This window comes from Danaus plexippus, chromosome 14 (genome assembly GCF_018135715.1).
Source record: "Danaus plexippus chromosome 14, MEX_DaPlex, whole genome shotgun sequence".
NCBI classification, from domain to species: domain Eukaryota; kingdom Metazoa; phylum Arthropoda; class Insecta; order Lepidoptera; family Nymphalidae; genus Danaus; species Danaus plexippus.
Window position 1 is genome coordinate 4,024,551 of NC_083546.1, and position 24,496 is coordinate 4,049,046.

General features: G+C 28.8%; 6 protein-coding genes across 7 annotated transcripts; 4 read left to right on the top strand and 2 right to left on the bottom strand.

Moving 5' to 3' along the window:
* Window positions 1-1,614: 1,614 nt before the first annotated feature.
* Window positions 1,615-4,413, top strand: LOC116769611 (DNA fragmentation factor subunit alpha-like). Its single transcript, XM_032660749.2, has 3 exons — window positions 1,615-1,737; window positions 1,827-2,433; window positions 2,623-4,413. Exons 2-3 carry the CDS (start codon window positions 1,955-1,957, stop codon window positions 2,735-2,737), a joined length of 594 nt encoding a protein of 197 aa, XP_032516640.2. The 5' UTR covers window positions 1,615-1,737; window positions 1,827-1,954; the 3' UTR covers window positions 2,738-4,413.
* A 177-nt stretch (window positions 4,414-4,590) lies between these two features.
* Window positions 4,591-5,313, bottom strand: LOC116769457 (guanine nucleotide-binding protein subunit gamma-1). Of its 2 annotated transcripts, none has more exons than XM_032660556.2 (2): window positions 5,158-5,313; window positions 4,591-5,036 (listed from the first exon to the last, which is right to left on the bottom strand). In XM_032660556.2, the coding sequence occupies exon 2, from the start codon at window positions 5,002-5,004 to the stop codon at window positions 4,792-4,794; it is 213 nt and encodes a 70-aa protein (XP_032516447.1). In that variant the 5' UTR covers window positions 5,005-5,036; window positions 5,158-5,313; the 3' UTR covers window positions 4,591-4,791. The 2 variants fall into 2 exon arrangements, with proteins under 2 accessions (XP_032516447.1, XP_032516446.1); XM_032660555.2 differs by having other exon boundaries at window positions 4,591-5,085.
* Window positions 5,314-5,726: 413 nt separating this feature from the next.
* On the top strand, window positions 5,727-7,486 carry LOC116769448 (prefoldin subunit 3). Its single transcript, XM_032660546.2, has 5 exons — window positions 5,727-5,864; window positions 5,941-6,036; window positions 6,309-6,551; window positions 7,080-7,234; window positions 7,326-7,486. Exons 2-5 carry the CDS (start codon window positions 5,974-5,976, stop codon window positions 7,411-7,413), a joined length of 549 nt encoding a protein of 182 aa, XP_032516437.2. The 5' UTR covers window positions 5,727-5,864; window positions 5,941-5,973; the 3' UTR covers window positions 7,414-7,486.
* Window positions 7,487-8,511: 1,025 nt separating this feature from the next.
* LOC116769631 (E3 UFM1-protein ligase 1 homolog) lies at window positions 8,512-12,158 on the top strand. Its single transcript, XM_032660772.2, has 7 exons — window positions 8,512-8,617; window positions 8,827-8,928; window positions 9,011-9,993; window positions 10,083-10,515; window positions 10,612-11,070; window positions 11,275-11,486; window positions 11,966-12,158. The coding sequence occupies exons 2-7, from the start codon at window positions 8,846-8,848 to the stop codon at window positions 12,082-12,084; spliced, it is 2,289 nt and encodes a 762-aa protein (XP_032516663.2). The 5' UTR covers window positions 8,512-8,617; window positions 8,827-8,845; the 3' UTR covers window positions 12,085-12,158.
* Window positions 12,159-12,256: 98 nt separating this feature from the next.
* On the top strand, window positions 12,257-19,606 carry LOC116769632 (monocarboxylate transporter 10). Its single transcript, XM_032660773.2, has 2 exons — window positions 12,257-13,027; window positions 16,795-19,606. The coding sequence occupies exons 1-2, from the start codon at window positions 12,775-12,777 to the stop codon at window positions 17,844-17,846; spliced, it is 1,305 nt and encodes a 434-aa protein (XP_032516664.1). The 5' UTR covers window positions 12,257-12,774; the 3' UTR covers window positions 17,847-19,606.
* A 200-nt stretch (window positions 19,607-19,806) lies between these two features.
* Window positions 19,807-24,300, bottom strand: LOC116769629 (solute carrier family 22 member 4-like). The gene is made up of 9 exons (XM_061522448.1): window positions 23,984-24,300; window positions 23,633-23,918; window positions 23,421-23,524; window positions 23,122-23,276; window positions 22,770-22,938; window positions 21,822-21,957; window positions 20,897-21,199; window positions 20,407-20,720; window positions 19,807-20,168 (listed from the first exon to the last, which is right to left on the bottom strand). The coding sequence occupies exons 1-9, from the start codon at window positions 23,989-23,991 to the stop codon at window positions 19,949-19,951; spliced, it is 1,695 nt and encodes a 564-aa protein (XP_061378432.1). The 5' UTR covers window positions 23,992-24,300; the 3' UTR covers window positions 19,807-19,948.
* Between the last annotated feature and the right edge of the window lie 196 nt (window positions 24,301-24,496).

Here is a 24,496-nt window from a genome sequence, read left to right on the forward strand (position 1 = left end):
AGCTACTAACTTTGTAATACTACAACCAGATTATTTTCTTTGTTTACGAAGTTTTGGCGATAAAAGCACTATACTACTAAGTCAATATCTAAAGTAATTCCATAGTCTAAGCATAAACTTAATAAATGTTCAGATCTTAAAACAAGACTGTTTAAATACTGAATATAATTTTGAGCTTCCATTCCTGGCATAGTTTTAGTTTTCTAAAACATACCAATCTTGTCTCAACTTCAATTATAAGATAAATATTGAAATATTATCCCAATATTAACAATATGCATTTTAAGCAGTCTCCAATTTCTATCTGCCGTGTATTTCTGGTCTATTTGGAACAAAATTTGCAACGGTCTGTTTTCATTTCAAGAGTTTCGAACCAAAAGACTGCAAAAAAAATTAATTTTAATTAAAATTTGAATTCATTATTCACCTCTTTTGAATTTTGTTCATTGTTTGTGGATGTATAAAGAAATCCACGAATTGGTACCAATAGACCTACTTAAAATATACTCAAATCGACATAAAAATAACTTATTTCAATTATATGTCACCCATTAATTTATGTAATTAAATCTAAGAATGTAAAGCTGCATAATAACAACAATCTGTAAGACGATTTTATAAAATATCTGAATGGTTATATACCTACCAACGTTTTCATATTCATGCCGGTTAATTTTTAAGTAGTGTATTTTTACATTTAATGATATAAAGTCCATATGAGGATATCTTAAGTATATATAAGAAATGTTAAGGAGTTCATAGAGCTCAAAGCGTTATTAATTCAAAACCATAGGTAAAATTATTATCACCAACGATAAAAACAATTACAACGAATTTTCCTGGTAACTTATTATTGCATCGTATTAAAAGTATAAATCTATGTTATATTTAACAAGAGAAACATTAGGTATAAAGGTAAAGTAACCTTAAAGTAGCAATCAAATTAATGTGTTCAATCAAGTATTTGTATAATCGACACCGACTCCAACCTTTAATCTACAAATTACGAATTTAACCGGAAAATTTTAACGGTGCTAGTACGAGTTATTCAGAATTTTTCAAAATAAACTAGCATTATTTACACATAAAGCTAAAATCCCTTTTCAAACCAAAATAACATACATTCATAAAATTCAAAAAATAACATCTGTATCGAGTACATAATTTATGATCAATATAAAAGTACTTATTAAATTATTTTATAACTACAGCACCATTAAGGAAAAATATCTTTTCATTAAATTTGGCTATTATGAGCCAGTGCGGTAAATTCGTATTACGAGATGTACTCATCCAAATTACCGGATCCTAATTGCACCGGCAGACCTACATATACAAGGTAATGAACTTGATTTTTTTTGGTCTTCTGCTATTTAAATACTGGATCTACTAATTTAAAAAATATATATTAAAGAAAAAAAAAATCGTGACCGTTGAATTATAAATGATATTTTTAGTTTTTATATTACCAAAAGACGATGAATATATATATTATAAAAAATAATTAAGGCTTTTACATAAGACTGTTTATTCAAATAGTTAAGCTAGCCGCAGAATCTGTATTTAAACTATATGCTAGACGCGAACCCTATTGGCGAAGTAACTAAAGTCACATTCAGTAAACTGCTCGTAACAGAGACTGTCGTCTCACGGAAGCGTCGTAGTTGCCGTGCTTATATTAAGTGTAAAAAAATCGGAATATTCGAATTGTGTTAACCAATTACCTTTAAATACTAGGTAATAGTGAATATTAAAACATTTTTTTATCGAATGTGGCAATAATACGCGTGATAATGTCATTTAAAACCAATATTTAATCATTTCAGTACCTTGCGTCCAGTTCGAGAACATAAAATAATTGAACTAATGGATTAAATTCGCATTTTATTTATTCTTCTTTCATAAAAATCAGTCAAATAATTATAAACCAAAATATTTAAATCGTTATCCTATAATGGAGGATAATATTAACAAACCATATAAAATATGTGATATGAATCGTGAAAAGAAAAAGGGAATAGTGGCATCATCGTTAGAGGACTTAATTGGAAAAGTACCAGAAAAATTAGGATTGCCTCCTGAAAATCTTACAGTCGTACTGGAGTGTGACGGTACCGAAGTGGATGATGAGGAATATTTTTCAACCTTAGATCCGGATACTGCGCTTATGATTTTACATGGAAACGAAAAGTGGTCACCTAATATGCCTAAGTGTCAAGTTTCTTTGGATCAGACTGATGAAGTAAGTATTGGAGAAAAAGGCCAGGTTGCTAGTCTTGTAGGTCGCTTGCAACACAATCTTTGCCATATTTCACTTCTGGGAGGCCAGGATTTGGAATTGCTTTCTGATATGGACCCTGACAGTCTGGCTGACATTGTTACAGACAGGGATAACAGGATTATTCTAGAGCACATTAAGGAAGCTTCTGGAAGGTAAATTTTCATTGTTTAGTTCTTAATACTTAATATCGTGGAATACATTCTATATTTTAATTATTTCCTACCTAATAAAATATAAATTATTTAAATAATTTATGGCCCAATCTACAATATTATTATAAATATTACTATGTATACATTGTTGAAAGGTTGATAAATATAAATTAATTGCCTCAATTACAGAATACTTCTAGAGAAACGTCAAGCTCAGGATGCAATGGAGTTGTTAAAGCTATACCATCAGAGTGTTGCTAATGGTGCTGAAGATGTATCTCCTCCAAGCCAGGAAACAGTGTAAATAAAAAATCTACAGTGTCCTAACTTAACCCTCAATAATTCTTTTTAGGGATGGCCCATCTCAAAAGTTTACAATGATAGCAATAGCAACTCCACTAAATAAAAAAAAAAAACTGCTATTATAATGAACATTTACTGTATATGCTCAATATCCATTAAAAGTATTATATATAAGCTAACTTAACATTCATAATCTATTAAAATACACCAATTTAATGAGGCCTTCTAAAGGGATTTTGGATTACTAATAAATAATTTGAATTGATATACCAATATGCTTATTGTATTAAAGTTATGTTAGAATTATTTATTAACAAGCATAAGTAATATTTATGTCACCTTCCAATAACAACTGAATGTATTTTAACTAGGTGTTTTATAGTGTCTACATTGATTTACAGCTAAATGTTTGAAGGTAGATTGTATGTACATAAATAATAAGGATCTAATCTTATGAATATGAGCTAAAGTCGAATGATTAGTAACAATGGCATTCTAAATGGTAGGGTATCTAGTGTGCAGCACTTTTGTCATTGCTGACATTTGTTTTAATTTATAATGGAAAGCGATTTATTATTCTTTTGTATTTCTACATGGACAGTCATCAAAGAGTATGTATGTATGTATATTTTCCCCTTTTATTTTTTAATTTTAATATTGTAAATGCAAAATTTTGTATCGTTTTTATATGCTGTGGAATTTTACTTAGAATTTATCTATATAGAATGATATAGCTAGCTAGAACATTAATAATGTATCTGACAATAGGTATATTAGAAGGTAATAATTGCTAATAATATTGTATTTAGTTAATTTTTTCATTTGTAAACTTTTGAGAGTCAAATTGCTACAAGGTTGATAATCAACATCAATTTAAAAGACTGATAGGAGGTAAATTTATTTTTTTTATATAGTTTTACCCCTAGAATAAGATTTATTCGTTTAATTCCAAATTTGCTCAATGAATTTACAAGTATACAATAAGTTTAATTAAATTTAATTTCACTGCCGTAAATACATCTGCATCATCCCCTACATCTGTAGTATTTTGAAAAATAGGAATTGCATCGGCGGATGGTCTGAAGAAGTAAATGAGGAGACTAAATTAATAAAATCTGTAATAATAAGATTCCTAATCATTTATTTCTTTATCTATGTATACTGATGTCAAGTTGTAATTTTTTTAATGATGTGATATTAAGCACATTTTTGATATATTGCACTCAATACCATTATGCAATTTTGTCTTTAACCTTTAGGTATTAATAATAATGAAATTATGTCCATTTTAAGCACATTAAACTAGCAGTATACATATATATATACCTATACATAGCATATTGTAGCAAATATATATTGGTCTGTAAAATTTTAGGTTTACATAATTTAAATCACGGCATTCATATTATAACATCAAATTTATTATTTCTTTTTATTACTCAGTATAAAGTATGGTAAATTTAGATGTACAAGCATTTAACCACTTTTCTACCATCAAATATTAACTGTAAGTATTGCGTTAGATTTAGAATGTAATTTAATAATGTAGAAAAATAGTGAATGTACCCCATAAATATGTAAATCAATTCCATTTTAAGCCTAAATATGGAATTGAAATATGTGAATTTGTTGTTTCTTTTTGTTATTGTGCACAAATAAAGCATTTAGCAAATGAAATCTTTAATTTCTTCCTAGACATTTCTTGTTACAAAAATGAGACCTCTGCTATATGTGAAAATGCCTATCGCATAAAAAGGTATCTGTTTAAAGCTAAATTCAAGGAACATTATTGAACAGAATATTTGCTGTATTTAATTAAATTCATGGTAATAGCAAATTAAAATAAAACAACAATTGGTTTCCAAAGTTTAATAAATTACAAATAGTAAGGAACAATAGTAATATAAGACATTACATTCAGAATTAATAAAAGTAAATGACTAAGTGATTCTCACATCATTGACATTTAATATACATATAAACATCACAAAATACAATAATTATACAGCAAGGATTTAGAGACACAATACAAAAAGCTTGCATTTCACAGAGATTTTAAAGGACAGTGCATGAACTCTTTTCTCTGAAAGGATTAACTTTCTGGCTAGAAAACCCGACAAGAAGGCAATCTTCTTGATCGTGTTCATTAATGTATCGAACAATATCAGCCACAGCAACGGAAACGGGAACACGTCTGATGGCAGCCTCCCTTCTGAGCTGTTCCGTAACAGCCCGCTGCTGCTGTAACGTCGAAACCATCATATCCATAACGGCAGTGTCTGATAGGCCTATGTTGGAAGCTAAAACCAACAACGTAGTTCGTATAAAAATGGGCGTAGCCTCAGTTTTCTGGAAATATTAAACAGTTAAAAATTATTAACATCAGATATGATGACCAGTTTCGTCTTTAACTAGTTTTACCTTTTAGCTATAGCAAGCCTAACAAGATCGTTTTTTATTTTAAAATGAATATGAATTCAATATCAAATCACTCAGAAATTAGCGAATATAATGTTGTTGAACACTGTCTGTAGAAGGTAGATAAAACAATTTCTTCCTTGTCTTATTATTAATCTGTACAACAACTTTATTGTGATAAATTCATGGAAATTATTTTGAATAATTCAATTCCATAAAACCTTTTCATTAATATTAATATTTTTAATAAAATGATCAATCATTATCTTTTCTTAAATATAATATAAATATAAACTTAATACATGTAATAAAAAATATTTGTTTAACTTTTGTTATTAAAATATTTATTACTACTACAATACTTACTTCATTTTTATATAAATAAATTTAATTTTTTTAAAATATTAAACAAAAAATGATCATTGTCAGCATAAATACACTTTATTTTATTTACTAAATATCACATTAATGTGACATACAAAAATAATATCAAAATAGTATGTTAATAATATAAATCGAAAATTCATTCGCTAAATATTTTTTAAGTCTTTTATATTAGTGGTAATAATATTATTTTTAAGTACCTTTTGTACGTTTATTCTTAAGACATGACAATTGACAACCTTTGATGGACGATATTGAGACCGTTTTTGAAATCTTACTACCAATTCTATTTTTATAATAGAATAAAGAATCATATTCGAATAGCGGTGAATTTTATATCTATGTATTTTTCTTATTATTAAGCACTTTACCATAATATGGTTAAGAAGTTTTTTTTTTCAGATAATATCATATTTAAGTTTATAAGAATTTATTATGGAAGGCGATAAGGCAGATGAAACAAAATCTTTTTCCGGAATTCCTGAAGCAGTGTTTGTGGTACGTAATTATAATATTTTCTTCGTTAATTATTTTGGCCATTGAAAATAGTGCATTTTAAGTCATTGGTAAATATGTAGGTTAGGTTACTACATCTGGTTTAGATATTAAAGAAAATATGAAAGATACAATATCAAACTAGCTAAAATGTACCTCACTATATTAGGGAAACGAAAATAAAACTAATTTATTAATTAGAACTTTGTAAAACAAGGTTATAAATATAAAAATTATATTTACTATATGTACTATATGAATAAGTTTTTATTTAGGACAATGTGGATGAGTTTATGAACCTACCAGAAAACTCTGGTGGTGTTGAAAAAGTATTAAGACAGTTGGATGAGCAACATGGTAAATATAAATTCATGGAATATACACTCAATACAAAGAGAAGGCGCCTTCGGCAGCAAATCCCGGACTTGGCCAGATCACTAGATGTGATTGAAAAGTTGAGGTCACAAAAAGAAGACATGGACACACAGTTCCTTCTCAGTGATCAAGTTTTTGTAAAGGTATATTTAAATTTAATTTTGTATAACATATAAGAGTATGCCACTAATTAGTTACACAATAAGTTTTCTTAGATTTAATTCTAGTCTTAATATACTTTACAAAGATGAATATTATTAGATATGCAGAAGTATCGTAATCCCACCAGATAGAGACACCAAAATTTTGCTTCAATGTCAAGTATCTTGTGTTAATTTCTATATATATCAAATAAATTGGTGAGGGACATCAACATGAAATAAAAATCCTTTCAAGAATCTTGTGTTGACCAACAGAATATCAAAACTCCTCATGCTTTTTGCAAATCCTCTCAATTATCAATTATTCATGTCCTGTTTTCTTTCTTTAATAGCATTAATTATATTAAAAATTATTAAATGTGTTTAAATAATTTGTCATACACCAGTTTTTCAGTACATTGATATAACAGTGATAATAAGCAAAATATTAAATTACCTTTGGACTTCAAAGTTTTCAAAAAGATTTATTTTTTTTACTTTAATTTAGCAATAATTAAATATTATTTCCAGGCAAATATTAAACCAACAAAAACTGTTTGTTTATGGCTCGGAGCAAATGTAATGTTGGAGTATTCTTTGGAAGATGCTGAAAAACTCCTCACTACCAATATGGCTACAGCGAAAAAAAATCTTGCATGTGTAGAACATGATTTAGATTTTTTGAGGTAAAAATCTATGACTTTCAGTATTATTTGTATAGTACATGTTATTTATATAATTTGTTATAATCTGTAATAATTCTTGTCCTTTTTCCAGAGATCAATGGACAACAACAGAAGTAAATATGGCCAGAGTTTACAATTGGGATGTCAAGAGGCGTCAGGCTGCTAAAGGCGCCTGTTGATTAAAATTGATTTAATAATTATTATAAATAAATGCATTAATTCTATCTATTTACTATTAGTTCACAAATCATATTATTTAAATTTTTCAAAATTTGAATACTTATAATCTCTACAAAATTACTATTAGACATATTTATAATTTCTAAAAGTATAACATTGCATTGGCAAAGTTATCCATTAAAAGCTTGCCCTCCTGTCGCCATTATATATATATATATATATAAATTATACTAATCTTTTTGCAATTTGTTGTTAATTTATTAATTCTGTGTTTTTATCACACTGCAAAAAATACAACCATTTTCACTATTATTATGCTTTATTTTATTATTATACCTTTGATACTGTAACTATAATGAACATATTACAATTTTGAAAGGTTTACATTTTCTCACACAACTATAAATTATTTTTTCAATTCTATGAACCTTTTAAACTGTTTCCAATTGTAAACATAAAATAGCTTTTAGCCAAGAATTAATATGAAACATCATATGGATGTAGAGGAGGAGTATGTTATATTCTCTTTAAAGAGTTATTTACACCAAAACATACTAATTTTTTTTATTCCCAAAAGTTAAAAGCCAAGAAGTTATTTCTGAACTAAGTTTATAAGTTTTATAATTTAATTACGGTGACATGACTGGTATCGCTTTAGATCAAAAAGGCAATTATGAGAAATATAGGTGTTTTTGAACGTTTTAAATGATATAGACACTTAAAAATATTTCGAGCATATAGTTCTAATGAATGAAACCAATATAAAGTTTTATTTTAATGTTATTGTTTATGACTTTTGTGATAACTGAAAGAAAAATAGCTTGTGGTATTTCATTCTTCACTCGTTAAGTCCAACAAAAAAGGTAAAGTAACATACATCTATTAGTACTAGATTTTATTTTACTAATCGCTCTAATGGAAAATCTTTTTAATGAGCCAAGAAAAGTTTTGACATACCAATTTATCATTTATACTTTAGTAACAAAATCTTAATTTCTGACCAACTATTTGGTGATCTTAGTAAGTGCGTTTGTGAATATTTTAAAGATAATTATTTTTCTTATTATTAAATAATCGGTTGCTAATTTAGCTATATTTAGTCTATACTGTTCATGACAGTTGAATATTGACACGTCGAACTCCGTCACCAACAATATTTATATTTAGTTTTTATTAAAGAAAAAATAGGCTTCGTACTCAGGGGTACTTTCTTTTGAGTTTTGTATATTAATAATTTAAGTTAATAGTTAAATAGTTATATGTCCATTTTGCATATCCATATCGTGACGGTTTCTTGTGTCAAAGATTATTTTTTCGCATTGCACTATTTTAAAAAATTTATAGTCATAATTAAATTCACATATAACCATTTCTATAAAGTGTATGAATAATAAAGTGTAACTTTTCTACAGAATAAAGATTTTTACTAAAATGGCTCCTTCAACTGATTGGGATGAAATAAAACGTTTAGCAGCAGATTTTCAAAAAGCTCAATTGAGCACAACAGCTCAAAGGTATTTTCTTAAATCTTATATACTTTTAGGGTAACTATACATCTAATCGCTAAGATATTTTTTTTACTTTTTTTTATTACAGACTTTCAGAGCGAAATTGTATTGAAATTGTGTCCAAGCTAATAGAATTAAAGTTAATAGATGTTATTTTCACAATTGATGGGAAAGAGTATTTGACACCACAGCAATTAATAAGGGAAATAAAAGATGAATTATATGTTCGCGGGGGTAGAGTTAACACAGTAGATCTTGCTAAAGAGTTGAATGTTGATCTGAACCAGATAAACTTAAATGTGACTGAAATAATCAAAGGCAAAGAAGTGCAATTAGTTTCAGGATCTTTAATTGCTCACTATTATTTGGAAAAAATAGCCAGAGAGATAAATGAGAAGCTACAATTACAGGGTCAAATTACTGTTGGTGATTTGACATTGCAGTATGACTTGCCAGCAGATCTCTTACAGCATGGTATATTAGAAAAGTATTTGGGTAAAATCATTAATGGGAGACAAGACCCCTCTGATCCAAGAGTGTTCTATACAGAAGAATATATAACAAGGACTAAAGCTAAGATACGAGGAGCTTTAATGGGTCTCTTAAAACCCACACCTATAAATTTAATTTTAAGCCATTGTAATTTAACAGAAAGGCTATTTATGTATTTGTTTGATCAATTAAATGCTCCTGGAGTACTAACTGGAAGACAGTCAGGGGCGCTTTATGTTCCATCTTGTTATACAAAATCTCAAAATGATTGGGTTATAAATTTTTTCAAACAAAACAATTACTTGGAGTATGACGCTTTGACGCGCTTGGGTATTTCTGATCCAAAGGGTTATGTTAAGAGAGTTCTATCAAATGAGAATATTACCTTTTTAAGCAGCTGCATAATCGGTTCTCAAATTAAACAGCAGTTGGAAACTGCTTTAGAGGAATGCATTGCCTCAAAGAGTTATCTTGATGTAGTATCACTATTACCATCTGTATTGTCAGATGAAGATATTGAAAATGTGCTTGATGCCCTTCTGAAAACTAACAGCTCCACAATTTTATTTGATAAAACAGGTATAAATTTACTAACCATTTAATATAAAATGTAACATAATTGGTGTTTCTTGAATATTATATAAATATTTCCCCTTTTCTTAATTCAGTTTTCAGCAATCAGTATATTGAAAACCTTAAACAGGCCTGTTTGCCATTAGCCCAAAAAAATGCAGAGACTGTGGTTAAATCTGGTAAATACCAACAGTTTTATTTGGAAAAACAACTAGTAAAAAATGAGGCACAGCAGAGCCATGTGGATCATAAAGCTGAAAGACGCGAAGAACGTAGGAAGAAGGCCAGTTCAGGGAAAGGGGGTGGTGGTACTCAGGGCAGAGAAACCAAAACTAAGGCAGTGAAAAAACATCCAAGATCCAAGCAAGTAGTACAAGATTCTGATTCTGATGAGGCACCAAGTGTAAGGAAAACACCAAGTCAACTTGAAATAGTAAAAGTTGAAGACATTGAGAATATAATTAAAGAACCACTTGAAAATGAAGGTCTTGATGAATTGGTAACACCAATCTCTGAATATATTCAAGGGTACTTCCATTTTTTTTTTTTATAAATCATAGTTAACAATTAACTCTCTCACTGGGCTATAATTCTAATGTAAAACTTTTTGTTTTTAATTCACAGACATCTCAATCAAACAGCTTTGGCAATAGCTAAAGATCTCACAGAAAAGTTACTCCAGGATGCCAATCAAAATAGGAAACAGACTCATTCGTCTGCTCAAGATAAAATCAATATTCTTGTCAATGATATTAAGTTATATGAAAAGGGTCTAAAATTGTTTCCTAGCGACCAACAGGTGCAGTTTATAAAATACCTCTTAAAATCTTTCGGTGGTGACATTCTATCAGAATTTTGCAAGTATGCAGCAAACCAGAGTAACCTTTCTGTACCAGTTGATAATTTATCAGTTGAACAGAGGAATAAAATTATGAATGATTTACCAGAAGAATATATGAAACCAATTCGTGCCCTTAATTCCACATTATCTGAGCAGAATATGGAACAGTTTTACCAAGCAGTTGATGTGTGCTTGACTGAATGTGGTATGATTTTGAAAAAGGTTGATAAGAAGAAAGACAGGTAAACATAAAAATATTATTAGTACATTATTAAAACATTTATATTAAAAGTCATATATATTATATGTTTTGAAAATGATTTATTCAAATAAGTTAAATCTTAACCAAGTCATAAAAATTTGATTATTCCCAAATAACTGTATGAAATTGAAATATCTATTTTTAAAAATATAGGAATTAATAATATTTTATTAAATGTTTTCAGACTTTTGGTTCAAAACCATAGAGAAAAATTGATTTCTGAAATAGAAAATTGTGATGAACCTGCTTTGGTACTGCATCTGGTAGTATTGGTTCTGTTTACTGTGCTGTCTCAGAACATGCTTCATGCGTCCGGAAGACAGGTCCCTTTGATAATTGCTTTCTTGAAATCACAGCTGAAGGATGAAGATTTTGATAAAGTTCAGAAATATCATGGTAATTATTTATGTGTAATATCATTTTAAATTATAATTTATTAATATTTCTACTTTTGTAAACCTAAGAAGTAATTGTTCCCAAAAAAAGTGTTACCGCTGCTCTTAAAATCTCTCTAAATGAATTAGCAATGGCAAGCACATTTCATTGCTAAATAATTTTTTTCATGGATAGGTATAAAATAGGAATTTATGAAGACTAAATTTAAATAAATGTTATAATTCTTTACATATATCTTTCAAATAATCTGCATATAGAAATGTGTCCTCAAACAACAAATTTTCACATTTTGGCTAACAAGATTTGATTTTTATTGTTTTGATTTTAAAATATGATCCTGATGATTTAATGATTTATTTTCATAGCACGACATTATTTTTTGGAACATAATCAATAATACAAATTAACTTTGCCATAAATATAATAATTTATTTTTATAGATAGCTCTTATTTAGATCTAAGTAATGTATTTTTTTCAGAATTGGTTGCGAAGTATTTAACTGCTGCTGATGATGAAAAAGAGGTGATTGAAGAGAAACTAAGAGAAGACTTACCTCTTCTGAAATCATTAGTCGCAGAAGTAAAAAAATATAAGTGAAAATATGCAAGAAAGTTTGAGTTTGTAATTTAACACCACCTGATAAATAAAAAATATTTTTATTAAATTGATAAGTTCCATATTTTTGCTTCAAAAATTACTGACCCGTATCCCACTTTTTCTTGTATCAGTGAATATTTATGGATTTCGTTTGAAATAGCAAAAGCATTTAAAATAATGGGTTGAATAATTCCTCTTATCATTATTGTTAATCATTCACAAATTTATTTCAATACTAATTTATTAATTGTATTTTTTTAATGTGTAATAATTTTAGGGCGTGTAAAAAGTCAGAGTCAATTCACATTTCAGAACTGATCATAGTTGAGAATAGACATTAATAGAAATCGTCACAGTCAACTGTCATATTGACAATAGGTAAAATCAATGTCAATTGTCAATACGTATCTTATATCTTTAGTTCATGCCGTAGTTATTGGATTGTAGACTGTTGCACTTGTTACAACCTAGTTTTTTCAAATTTCGAATTTGTTGTGTCGTAACGCAAAATTATATTTTTTTAATCAATAACTTAAGTCTTTTGTTCAAAAATCAGATTGAAATATGATAAATTATACATTTAATGAGAGATTGAAATAAATTTAACTGGCCTTATTTATAATTAAATTCAGCGACTGTAATGAAATTTGAGAAGCAAAAATAATCGAGTTTTGTAATAAGGCATTCAAAATGAATTCTTTGCCGATGGAAAAGAAAGATTTAATAGTAAAAATTAATGAAAATTCAACCAAACCAGAATCAAATGGCCAGGTAGTAAACGGAGATCCACCCGATGGGGGTTTACGGGCATACACGGTGGTTTTAGGCTCTTTTTTAACAAATGGATTAATATTCGGTGTTATAAATTCATACAGTGTTATATATACTGTCCTACAAAAGAGGTTAGAAGATGAAAATGTACCAAATTCTGAAAGCAGAGCTGGTGAGTAATTCAAATAGATTTAATATTATGTTTTGGTAATAAAAAATAAGAAACAAATAATACATACATAAGAAGAGATTATTTATCAATTTATGTATAAGAACAGATCTGATGTTACATTAATAGATGTTTGTCTGAAATTCAGCTTTTAATTGCTTAGAAATATATATTTCTTTTCTTGTAATATCATTTCTTGTGCTGTTTTTTTTATAATAAAATGATAAGTTTCACTGTAAGGAGTTTAAATGTAAAATAACAATTTTTTTTAAATGTTACCTTTTATTTAAAGTCAATAAGTGAATCTCTTTGGTGTGTAGTGAGTAAAAAGTTTGGGGAAAGAAATTAATTTATATGAAAAAAACATATACATCTTCATCCTAATATATTTGAACATATTGTTATGGTAGCATTATGTACCTATATTTTTTTATTGATTTTCATTCATTAAATATATATATATTTAGACAAAGTGACAAATGTATATAATAAATATAATTTTATTCCCTTGATAGTTTGTTGTTGAACATTGGAATAGAAAGGGAAAAAATCTTTTTGATTTATGAGTGCAGCTAAAATATAATATATTTTACATTTCAAGCAGTGCTCTTAACTAATGAAGAAAGCTATTACTTATATATATACTTCCATTGGTCCTATAAAAGTTTGTAATTTTTTTTGTGTATTCTTTTATATAAAAAGTAGATACATCTGGACAATTTGCTATTATTATCTTGTCCTCAATGAATATGATCTCATTTCAGTTAATTTTATACAAAAATAATATGTATATATATACCTGTATTAAATTTCATTATTATGAAATAAAACAAACTTTTCAATGCAGGCATGTAAATTTTATCGGTATTTTTTTGTCAGTTATCTGATATTACAAGATTATAATACATTTTTAATTTATATAAATGCCTAATTTTTCGCTTGAATCCAATTTTTTTACTTAGTTTTTATTTAGATTAGAAATATGCTACGTATCGGAAATTATTGCGATAAAAATTTTTCACGTCGGCAATCTGTCCACGTTTACGTTGGGCAGGTTTTACGGAGTATTAGATGTAATATAATGTATTGACGTGTTGCAATACGATAACAAGTCAGTTTAATTTGTATTGTAGCCGCAAAGTCGATAAAAATTGATTTATTTCATTTCCAGTTTCGTAACAGAGATCGTCTTTATTTTTAAACCCGTAACTTTATATTAATTTTCAAACTATGAATGTAAGATTTTATACTACTTTACAAATATATAAAAATCCGACATGAATACGTTTATTATTAAAATTAATAATAAAATATTGTTCTTCAATATCTTCACTAAAATTATTTATCTCTTAGGGTTTCAAGGTTAAGGCGTCTGTGTTTAAATTAAGGGCATGTTTTTAATGTCGTTAAACTTATTTTTTGACATTCAAGTAAAATAAACAAACAGATGATAATGAAAGTGTAAACAATTTTTTTTAATACAATAATTATATGTTTAATGACAGAAAGTCCATTAAAACAAGATAAAATAATTTCAAGAACCTTTTCTTCTTGAAAACGTTTTATTTTAGTGACACAGAACAATTATAATATAATTAAACTAAATTGAGATTTTTATTATATAAATCTTTGTTATTCAGATCTTATGCGATACAGAATTGGCTATTTGTGCTAATTTCATGTTATTTTGTTTAAAATCATTGTAGGCAGATTCTGACGCAAGCGCTGCAAGTCATTGCATGTATTGAAAATACTACAAGGGACGTGTTTAACGTAAATATTTTGCATGAAACACTATTCAATATGCAATTATAATAGTCACTTGATGAAATGGCGCCAGCAGTAATGGTCACGTGGTCGGGCGACACTCGTCAAATTACGCTTGCAGACATGATTGTATCTATTTCATTAATCACGCACAATCATTGTCATTGGTATTTGTAATTCTGTCTGTGTAACAAATGGCGAACAAGCAGATTACTTGCCCAGTCGTATTTTATTTCACATGATACCTATACTTTAGGTATAGGTTAATTAGATGTGACAAATTTTAAAATTATCATTAACAAATCCATTTGTTTGATATAAAAATTACGGTGGAAAATGAATCATTTTCTTTATCTTTTATTGATCTAATTGGTATCACATTTTATCATATCCTACAACTCGGAAATAAATAATTAGTTGATAATTAAAAAGAAGAATTTAATGTTGATAAATAAATTAACTTCGGTTTAAATATACCTAGTTAATAAGCGTATTCAGCCTTCAGGAAAGTTAAAGACTTTCAATCCACCAAATCCTTAGTATAACCTCGTCTCATCAAATCTCAGGCTTTAAGAAATAATAGTAATCAAAAAAGGCAATTTTCAACAACGTAATAAATATAACAAAGTTATATAAAATCATAACCATATTGAATATGTATCGGTATCGATGGAACACAATTTTATAATACAAAGACGGATTTATCTCGTGGGTGCAACGCCGGCCTGATTAGATAAGAGACACATTGTGTACCACTTGCCAGTTTTATCACTATAAATTGAACTTGTATACATATTGGGTGAAATATAAACAAATCATTTGTAATTGATGGCTCGTCATGCAATCAGTCCTTTGATGTCTTATCGCTCGTAGGATCTTGACCAGAGCAAGCAAACCATTACTGAAATGACTGTAGAATTATAATGTTAGTAATTCATTAAAATTAACATTATATTTTATATATTTAGCTTATAAGTTTCCTATTAAATTTGTTTTATACAACTGAATTACAAATTTTATACACGCAGAAAATAAAGAAATACCTAAACTTTATACATTAAAGACTTAACCTCTTAAGAAATGAAAAAAGTAATAGATATATTTGCGGAGGTACACTTTAAAATTGAAAAAATATATTATTAAAAAAATATATATTCATAAGAATTGGTTTAAGCATTGATTTTTTTTCTAATTTTTTGTTTAACGATTTAAGCAAGCAAGGCTCTGGCTATTACGTAACTAACTGTAGTACAGATATTGGTGGTTATAAAATTCTTTTAATTGTTTTTTATAAAGATATTGCTTTGTGTTATTAGGAAACGTTTGAAATTATAACGATGAGTGATTAAAATTTTTTCCCATAGTTTAATTTATGAATACGTATATATGACTTACATTTGTTATACTAATATGACGTACATTTGTCTTGAATACCGAACAATTGAATACAAACGAAACGTATAGCGTCTATAAATTACTTTAAAACGTTGATAATTATATTAATGGTACATGTTAATGTTAGTTATAAGGTCTTTGTAAACAATTCATTTCTCCAGTTATTTGTATCCCTTTTATTTCTTTGCTCTTTTCTTTCAATTCTTTGTTCGGGAAACGTGATGGTGCTGTTAAGTAATTACATTTCGCTCCATTATTTTCTCGTTAACTTCATTGACAGTGTTAGTCATGTCATAAACCTATGTGAAGCTTCCTAAGAGGAAACGTTAATCTTGTTAGTAATTTTCTACTAATCTTGCGAATTCTACTGTTCTAAATTTTGTGGCCTATGATTCAAATATGAAAACCGCTTATCATTTCCGCTTATATAATAAACAAAACGTAATAGATTTATTGCGTAAAATTTGCTTATTATTTTTGTTAGAATTTGTACAGCGTCATCGCGATGATAATGTTTTTATCATATTTTTTCCACTTTCCTGTATCTTTAATATAAATAGAAATTGTGTATTAGCAAGGCGTAATTGTATATTTGTTTTATATTGCAGCTTTGGTTGGCGCTTTGACGATGGGAACTACCTTCCTATTGTCACCTATCTCAGGAGTGCTTACAGGACTAATGGGACTGAGGTGTACGGCTGTCTTGGGTGGAACTATTGCAGCATTTGGTTTGCTTATATCATCGTTCGCAATTGATTATGTCAATGTGCTATGTTTTACTTACGGCGTTATGTATGGTTTGGGAGCTTCTCTAGCCTACACTCCCTCACTGGCCATTCTTGGCCATTACTTCAAGAAACGTTTAGGTTTCGCTAACGGTATAGTTACCATCGGCAGTTCTGTTTTTACGGTAATAATACCACCTTTAATGGAACTGATGATAGAAAAATACGGTTTACCTGGACTATTCAGAGTATTGGCTCTTATAAGTGTGGGTATAGCCTTATGTGGCTTACTTTTTAAACCGATTCCAGTAGTTATTATAGATAAACCGGCTAGAAAAAATCATAAGGCACTTTTAAAAACAATAATTAATGTTCAAATTTGGAAGAACAATAAATATAGGTATTGGGCGATGTCTATGCCTATTGCTCTTTTCGGGTACTTTGTACCCTACGTACATATTAAGAAGTTTATAGAACTGAATTTTACTAATGTAAACGATAACTTACCCCTTCAGTGCATAGCTGTGACTTCGGGTATCGGGAGATTAATTTTTGGTATTTTGGCCGATAGAAAATGGGCAAATAGAATTATGTTACAACAAATATCGTTTTACGCAATTGGTACGTTAACAATAATTTTGCCGTATGTAAAATCTTTTCCGTTGTTAGTGGTAATATCTTTGGGTATGGGAATATTTGATGGCGCATTTATAGCGCTAATTGGGCCGATAGCTATACAGTTCTGTGGCAGCGCCCAGGCAGCGCAAAGCATTGGTTGTATGTTGGGTGTAGCGGCTTTCCCCCTATCATTAGGTCCACCCATAGCTGGGCTTATATTTAAAGCTCATCATTCCTATACGCTACCGTTCATATTAGCCGGCATTTCACCGTTAGTAGGTGCGACCATAATGTTCGCTATTAGGTTCCAAAAGTAGTAGCCAAATAAGTTTCCACGAAACTTGAAAATAATGGTGCATTTCGTTTTATACAGCAATGTATTCTAATGAGCGTGCAAAGTACCCTACTTTTAGGGTTTATAGTTCCTAAATTTTACCTTGTAGCAGAAATGAATCTCTAAACATTTTTTTAGTTAATGAGGGCTGCTTCACTAGTGAGAAAATAACGGACATTACACTGATAAGTTATTTAATTAGAAAGTTACTTTTTAGACATGGTATAAATATTCCTTTGAAAAGTTCCACGACTTGACAAATTCCTCTTAATAACCTGCAACTGGGAGTAAGTGTAAAGTAGAGAAATCGTAAACATTTTAAATCAGCTTGCAACATAAAAAATGTGTTCAATTTTATTTTATTTTTTATATGTCGTTAATTACAAACCAAATATTTAAAGATTAAGACAAGTTACTTTTATTACCGTTGTTTGTTCTAAAGTAACTTAAGTTTTAAGTGAATTCACAATATGCTCGTAATGAGTGGCAGGAAGGTATACAAGAGGAAGGTTTCGCACTATTTTTGAAAAGAATCTTACTTAGTACTTTTTTTTATCAATAATTTTATCATAAATAAAATGTCTATAAAATATCTTCAATATTTTTAAACATTTTATTAAATAGTGTATAAAATATTTTTTTAAATAATTATACAGAACGTATTAACATATATAAAAATGCTTCATTAACCGATTCCATTACGGACACTATGGCTGTTACAGCTAAGTGACTGGAACACGAAAAAATGGTCGCAGGTTCAATCTGCCCGTATCGATGGGTTTTTCATTTAAAAATATATATATCTATTTTTATTCACATACCGAAAAGACTTAAGGATATGTGCCTTTAAGACGAATATTCATGCTATAGTTATAATTCTTACAGAGTAAGTTTTTCGTTACCAAAATATATAGCAACGCTATAGCATATACATAATATTTTATTTTTTAAGGCAGGAAAAATTTTATTGCATCAAAGATGTTTTAAGCGTCTATTAGCCTTATAGTATCTATACAATGTATATAGAGAAAATGTCAATTTTTAACGTACCTACACTTATAGCACTTTCACCGAATCTCACTGACTTATAACCATCGCATATTAAAGACTAAGTTTTGTTTTATTTTAATTTTAAGATATAATTTTAAGACGTTAAAATATATTTATGAGATATTTAAAATTTAAGTATAAGCAAATATTTATAATCTCTAGTTAAATATATATTGTTTATAACGAAATTTTATTTTCTTAATTGTGACTATTATAGAAAAAAAGATAGTTAAGATGAATATGAAATTGTCTTGTTGAGTTGTTTTAATGTATGAAAAAAAAAAAAAAAACCAGTAGGTTGAACAGTTCGGACGCTCGAACTGTCATATGAATTCGTATATAGATATAGAATGACGCGGTCAATTTACAGAGAATAGCAATATTAATTATATTATTATACAATTAATGTGGTGATAAGTATTCTATGTGTGATTCTGTAATTAAGCATTGTTGATATTTAACGTACAAAGTTCAATTCCTTTGTGTATTTGAAGCTATTCTCATATCAATGTCTCCCATGAGGTCCAATAGATAAACACTGCTCAATATTACACGAAACTAGGAAATAATTCACTGTAACATTTTAATATTTTGTTTTTTAAATGCATTTTGAAATTTTAAATATCATGAATTTACATTTATTTTAAATAATATATTATATTTTATATGTTTAAATATGATCCTTGTACATAATAGTTTTTCTTTCTATTGTTTTTTATATGTGAGTTCCTACGAAATATCCTGACATATATGTGATTTTGTTTATTAATATTAACTAAAAGTAATGTTTAATTTTTATGTTATTTAATTAAATTCATTAAAAAACTGGGCTGTTTCTTGTGCTGATAACTTTAGAGCTATAAATTACCTAAAAATTCAACAGTAATAAGAAATATATTTGAATATATTTTTATTTGATATTTTTAGATGTAAAGGAAATTTTTATAATAATAGGTTAACGTCGTGTTACAATGCCGTGCAGTTCCATAGCAAGACTTTAAAGTCTTCGAATTCCACATTATTTTTTTGTGACTCTTAATTCTTTTTACGAAACGTTCGCAGGAAATTGTTAGTTAATCGTCTCAATAAAGGCCATTTACTTAAGTGTCCAATTCGCCGCGCTGGCAGACGCTCGTCTGAGCGATCGTTTGATAAATTTTGCCCAGCGCTACCGAAAGAGTGAACTCGTATTTCAACCTCTTCGCGGGACGGTGAATTTGTTTTCTGCGTCGCCCAACGGAGAGGCTTTGATAATCTGCGAAACGGAGAAATAAAATTGTATTTGCATCTTCCATATAATGTGAAGATTATATTTTCATTCCTTTCTTTATTTTCAAGTCCAAGTGATATGTCCTATCGAGACGTAATAAAATGTACGATAAAAATTATAAAGAAAAAGCTACAATAAAACTTTCAAAGACAAGTTTTGAAAGTATCTAATGTCATAAATACAAATACATTAAAATGAACAAATATAGTAATGTAATAGTTACTCTGAAAAATAATCCATATCTTCCAAGACATCTGGCAGTTCCCTTCCATCCACATCAGGGCAAAAATGACATAAAATCGTCAGGCAAACAACTATGACAGTTTCAACTACCATGAGTGTAAAACTATTCATGACTTTAAACATGACTATGAGATAGCAAATAATCACGCCCAATTGACCAGACGAGTGGCAACTTCCAAATATGGTTGATCTTATATTAATAGCAAAGAGTCTTGGTGTAATATTCAGAGCCAATCCATAGGCTATAACAGAAGTGGCTAGTGCCATACAGGTTAAAGTATTGGTGGTGGAATTCTGAAAGCAAACTAGAATAAATTTTTTAATCGTCATGTCGTTCACTCCTGGTAAAATTAAAGAGCAATGGAATCCAGATGCTGTTGTGACAATAATCATAAGTCAATTTTGATTAGGAACCTATTTCTTAATACACATTGTAGTTACCAATGAAAACAAAGTTAGTTAATACTTACACTCCATTTAATTCCTATAAGCATCCCACAAAAAATGCCTATAGCGCCAATGTTTAGGGTGAGCAAGCATTTTAATTTTATCCTTTGTGCTACGCCAAAATTTAATATGCCCAAGGCAATAATTAAGCTTGAGAGTTTTAACAATGTATACTGTTCTGAAGACGAATGTATTCTTAAGTATAGAGAACTTATTAAAAAATTATATAAACACCAAAAGAAAACTGTTGCGCCTGACAAAATTTTCACATTATGAGTCGTAAAAATCGTCATGCACGTCCAACTTTTGTCCAAACAGTCATAGGCCTGATAAAAAAAGAAAATATTAAAAATATTAAAGATTTTAATTACTAAGCTATACAGATTAATAGTGGTGGTGGTAGCGTAGCTGCAGTTAATTGATTTGAATATCATTTTCATACAGATTATTTATTGAAGCAGATATTAGTGTGGGTTTTATAATTACGGAGAGGGCAAAAGCATCTTCCGACTCTTTATATTAAATACAGCGTACGTACATATATACACTGGTTCGTCCTACCGATGTATCTATTTAACGTTTATGGTTTTAGGCTTTGGGAAAGCAGTCCTACCTACCCTCTTCCCAGAGCAAGACTAAAGTGGTTATGTGCATATATTTGTTTCACAATACCGAATTAACTGTACATTGTGTGTATTTAATGTTTCTTTCTTGAGTTTAAGGGTAGGCGAAAATACCTTTCAGATACACAAAAAAAAAGGCATAAGCAGATGCAGATCAACTATCAGAAATATGCAAAATCAATTTTAATCAAATAAAATTAGCTTTGTTTTTATTTCTTAATAAGTAATATATATTATATGAACTATGCAAACTATTTGCAACACATTAATGCACTACCTACGTAACACTTAATAATTATTACAAAATAACGACTTACAGACGTACTCTGTGATCAACGGGTCTTATTTTGAAATCGTTGCAAAGTGAGATGCCATTCATTTTTGCAGCTTTTCTTAATAACGTTTCGGCCTCAGATATTTTTTGATTATACAGCAGCCATTGCGGTGATTCTGGTGTCCATCTAGAAGAGTATTTTAACATAAAAAACTTTGAAACCAATGTTCTATTTTTATGGTTTTTTATGTTAAAAATGTTACGTTTTACTACTACCATATACTAAACTCGGTTACACATGGTAACCAAATGTTGGCTGAGACATAAATAATTATAATTTCTCTCATATTATTTCACATGTTGATATTTTCGTTATATGAAAAAAAAAATAGTTTAATTGTATAAATTAAATAACGTCATTATTTATATGTTAGAATAAACGTAAAATACAATGTAATTGTTTTATTATTTCCCGTTCCCGCCCTTAGTCTGACCTCTTTCTAATATGATATATTTTTCGTATTTAAAATAAGTCAGAAATATAGTATGAGTAAAAATAATAAATGCTAAGGCAGATTTGGCACTTATTATTTACACACCTTAGCTAGCTAGTAACCATTTAGCAGAAAATGTGTGCTCTGAAATAGTATCACATGAGCCAAACTCCGATCGTTGCTTCGTTAAGCAGAAGTTGTAAAGAAAATAAAAGACAATTCAATTACTAGTACATCTTTCAATACTCAAGAGTGAAGTGTTTTTTTTACAGGGAAAGAAGATATCAAACTTTTAAATTTGAGTAATTGCTATTTTTTCACTACCAAATGGATACAATATTATGTTGAAATCCAAAATAGGTATCTGTGCTACCAAAAGTATATCCATCTATAACTTTCTACGTTTGTACTCTTTACTGACTACTTTAAAAGTTTTTTTAAACTATTAAAAAAAAAACTATTTAAGTACTTAGGTTCATTCACCAATTCCTGTAATAATTAATACCTGAGAAGGATCAGTAGGAATGCACTGTATACACAAGAGATAAAATTGAAAGTTTCCATGTTAGGACCACTGTTTGCTAGAGGTACTAAACATACTATGGCAAGAAGTCGTGGCATTGACACGATTGTTTCCAATCTTGTCCTCCAACAATTACTTGATATTTCGCATACTGTAATAATTCATTACCGTTATTTAATACTTTATTCACCTTATGTTATACAAATGTAACTGTAAAAACTTATAATATTACGTGCCTACCTATCGCAGTAAACAAATCTACCTACAAATAATATTTTCTCAACGAAAGTCATGAGTAATACAAAGTTAAAGTTTGAATTGGAAATACACCTACTTAGTATTATAGTCATGTAAGCGTTTGCGCTAGAAAACATTGATCTTAAGAAAATCAATAGAAGAAACCAACTTTCCGAATCACAAAATGTTAATGTCAATCTAAATCCCACGTCAGCAAATAAGTTTATAGTCATGGCTCGTTTCCTTCCGAAACTAAAATATAATTCAAGGTTAATCAATGTTTACGGTGTGACATATTATAATGAGATAAGAATTCTATTAATACATCAAAATACTGGTAACTTGTTAAAAAGTTAGTAAAATACTTTAATACCTAAAAAGATAGCGTTCGTTTACCTGTCAGATATGAGCCCAAAAATTATACTGCCAAAAATTACACCCAATCTGCATATTATGGTCGTCGACAGTACTTTCAACTTTTCATCGCAAAAAAACAGCCACTTGTAAATTTAAATTACATTATTATTGCAGGCACTTAAAGAAAATTTATTTATCTTGTACGTTAACTCGATAAATGTGCAAAGTAACAAAAAATAAAAAAATAATACCGATTTTTTTATCCAAATAACCCAGAGGAATTTCAAATGCCATTTAGTGCACCTAGTTTCTTCGGTCCTGTTAGTTACTCTAAATGTACAAATACTTGAATTGGTAATTGACAAATCAGTTAAATCGCATTCCACGCTTTTTGGAGGAGCCAGGAGGAACATGTCTTCGTATTGGTTCAACATGTACGGTACCGAAAGAGCTGTGGCAACGAATGTTACCAGCCATTGCCAAGATCCAATGACACCCAAAATGTCGGTAGTAACATCTTCGTGTATTGTACCGATGCTAAAAACATTTAATACAAATTTCTTGTATTTTATACGGATAATTCAAATATTTGATATACTTACATTGACATTTGATAAATAGTGTTAATCAAAATATTTGTATGTGACAATTCGGCCCACTAGTTGTCTCCTTAATCTGGTTTTAAATAATTTCATATTGTTTACTTAAACATCAATCAATAAACAAAGATTAATGTGGTGAATATTCTAGTAGCTTCTCTACTATAACAATGATATTCAAATAAATGATATATGTATTTGTACATATAGCTGAGGACGTCTTAATTAGCGTTACAAACATTGTATACATTTTATGAATGTCTCCCTATATTCAAACTTCGTTGTTGCTTCAATGTCATTTCTGGAACAATGCAGGTAAGAATTTGCATGTATTTCTTAGCCTAACTGCTTCATTCACTCAATATTTTTTAGGAAACTGAATCAAGGAAGGATAGAAAAGATATTGGAATAAAAATTCGAATAAAACGGTTGGCCTTATTTTATACACGGTGTTTGTACTTTGTATCTTCAAATTAGTTTAGCTATTGATATTTTAAATAGATGTATTATAGACCT

Bases quoted from the DNA above. Each gene is read 5' to 3' on its own strand.
- LOC116769611 (XM_032660749.2), top strand. From the start codon at position 1,955: ATGGAGGATAATATTAACAAACCATATAAAATATGTGATATGAATCGT. The intron at 2,434-2,622 runs GTAAATTTTCAT...CCTCAATTACAG, and splicing joins ATTAAGGAAGCTTCTGGAAG to AATACTTCTAGAGAAACGTC.
- LOC116769457 (XM_032660556.2), bottom strand. From the start codon at position 5,004: ATGGATATGATGGTTTCGACGTTACAGCAGCAGCGGGCTGTTACGGAA.
- LOC116769448 (XM_032660546.2), top strand. From the start codon at position 5,974: ATGGAAGGCGATAAGGCAGATGAAACAAAATCTTTTTCCGGAATTCCT. The intron at 6,037-6,308 runs GTACGTAATTAT...GTTTTTATTTAG, and splicing joins TTCCTGAAGCAGTGTTTGTG to GACAATGTGGATGAGTTTAT. The intron at 6,552-7,079 runs GTATATTTAAAT...TATTATTTCCAG, and splicing joins GTGATCAAGTTTTTGTAAAG to GCAAATATTAAACCAACAAA.
- LOC116769631 (XM_032660772.2), top strand. From the start codon at position 8,846: ATGGCTCCTTCAACTGATTGGGATGAAATAAAACGTTTAGCAGCAGAT. The intron at 9,994-10,082 runs GTATAAATTTAC...TTCTTAATTCAG, and splicing joins AATTTTATTTGATAAAACAG to TTTTCAGCAATCAGTATATT. The intron at 11,071-11,274 runs GTAAACATAAAA...AAATGTTTTCAG, and splicing joins GTTGATAAGAAGAAAGACAG to ACTTTTGGTTCAAAACCATA.
- LOC116769632 (XM_032660773.2), top strand. From the start codon at position 12,775: ATGAATTCTTTGCCGATGGAAAAGAAAGATTTAATAGTAAAAATTAAT. The intron at 13,028-16,794 runs GTGAGTAATTCA...TTTATATTGCAG, and splicing joins AAATTCTGAAAGCAGAGCTG to CTTTGGTTGGCGCTTTGACG.
- LOC116769629 (XM_061522448.1), bottom strand. The intron at 23,277-23,420 runs GTAAACGAACGC...ATTATATTTTAG, and splicing joins TTTGGGCTCATATCTGACAG to TTTCGGAAGGAAACGAGCCA. The intron at 20,169-20,406 runs GTAACTATTACA...TCCGTTTCGCAG, and splicing joins GATATGGATTATTTTTCAGA to ATTATCAAAGCCTCTCCGTT.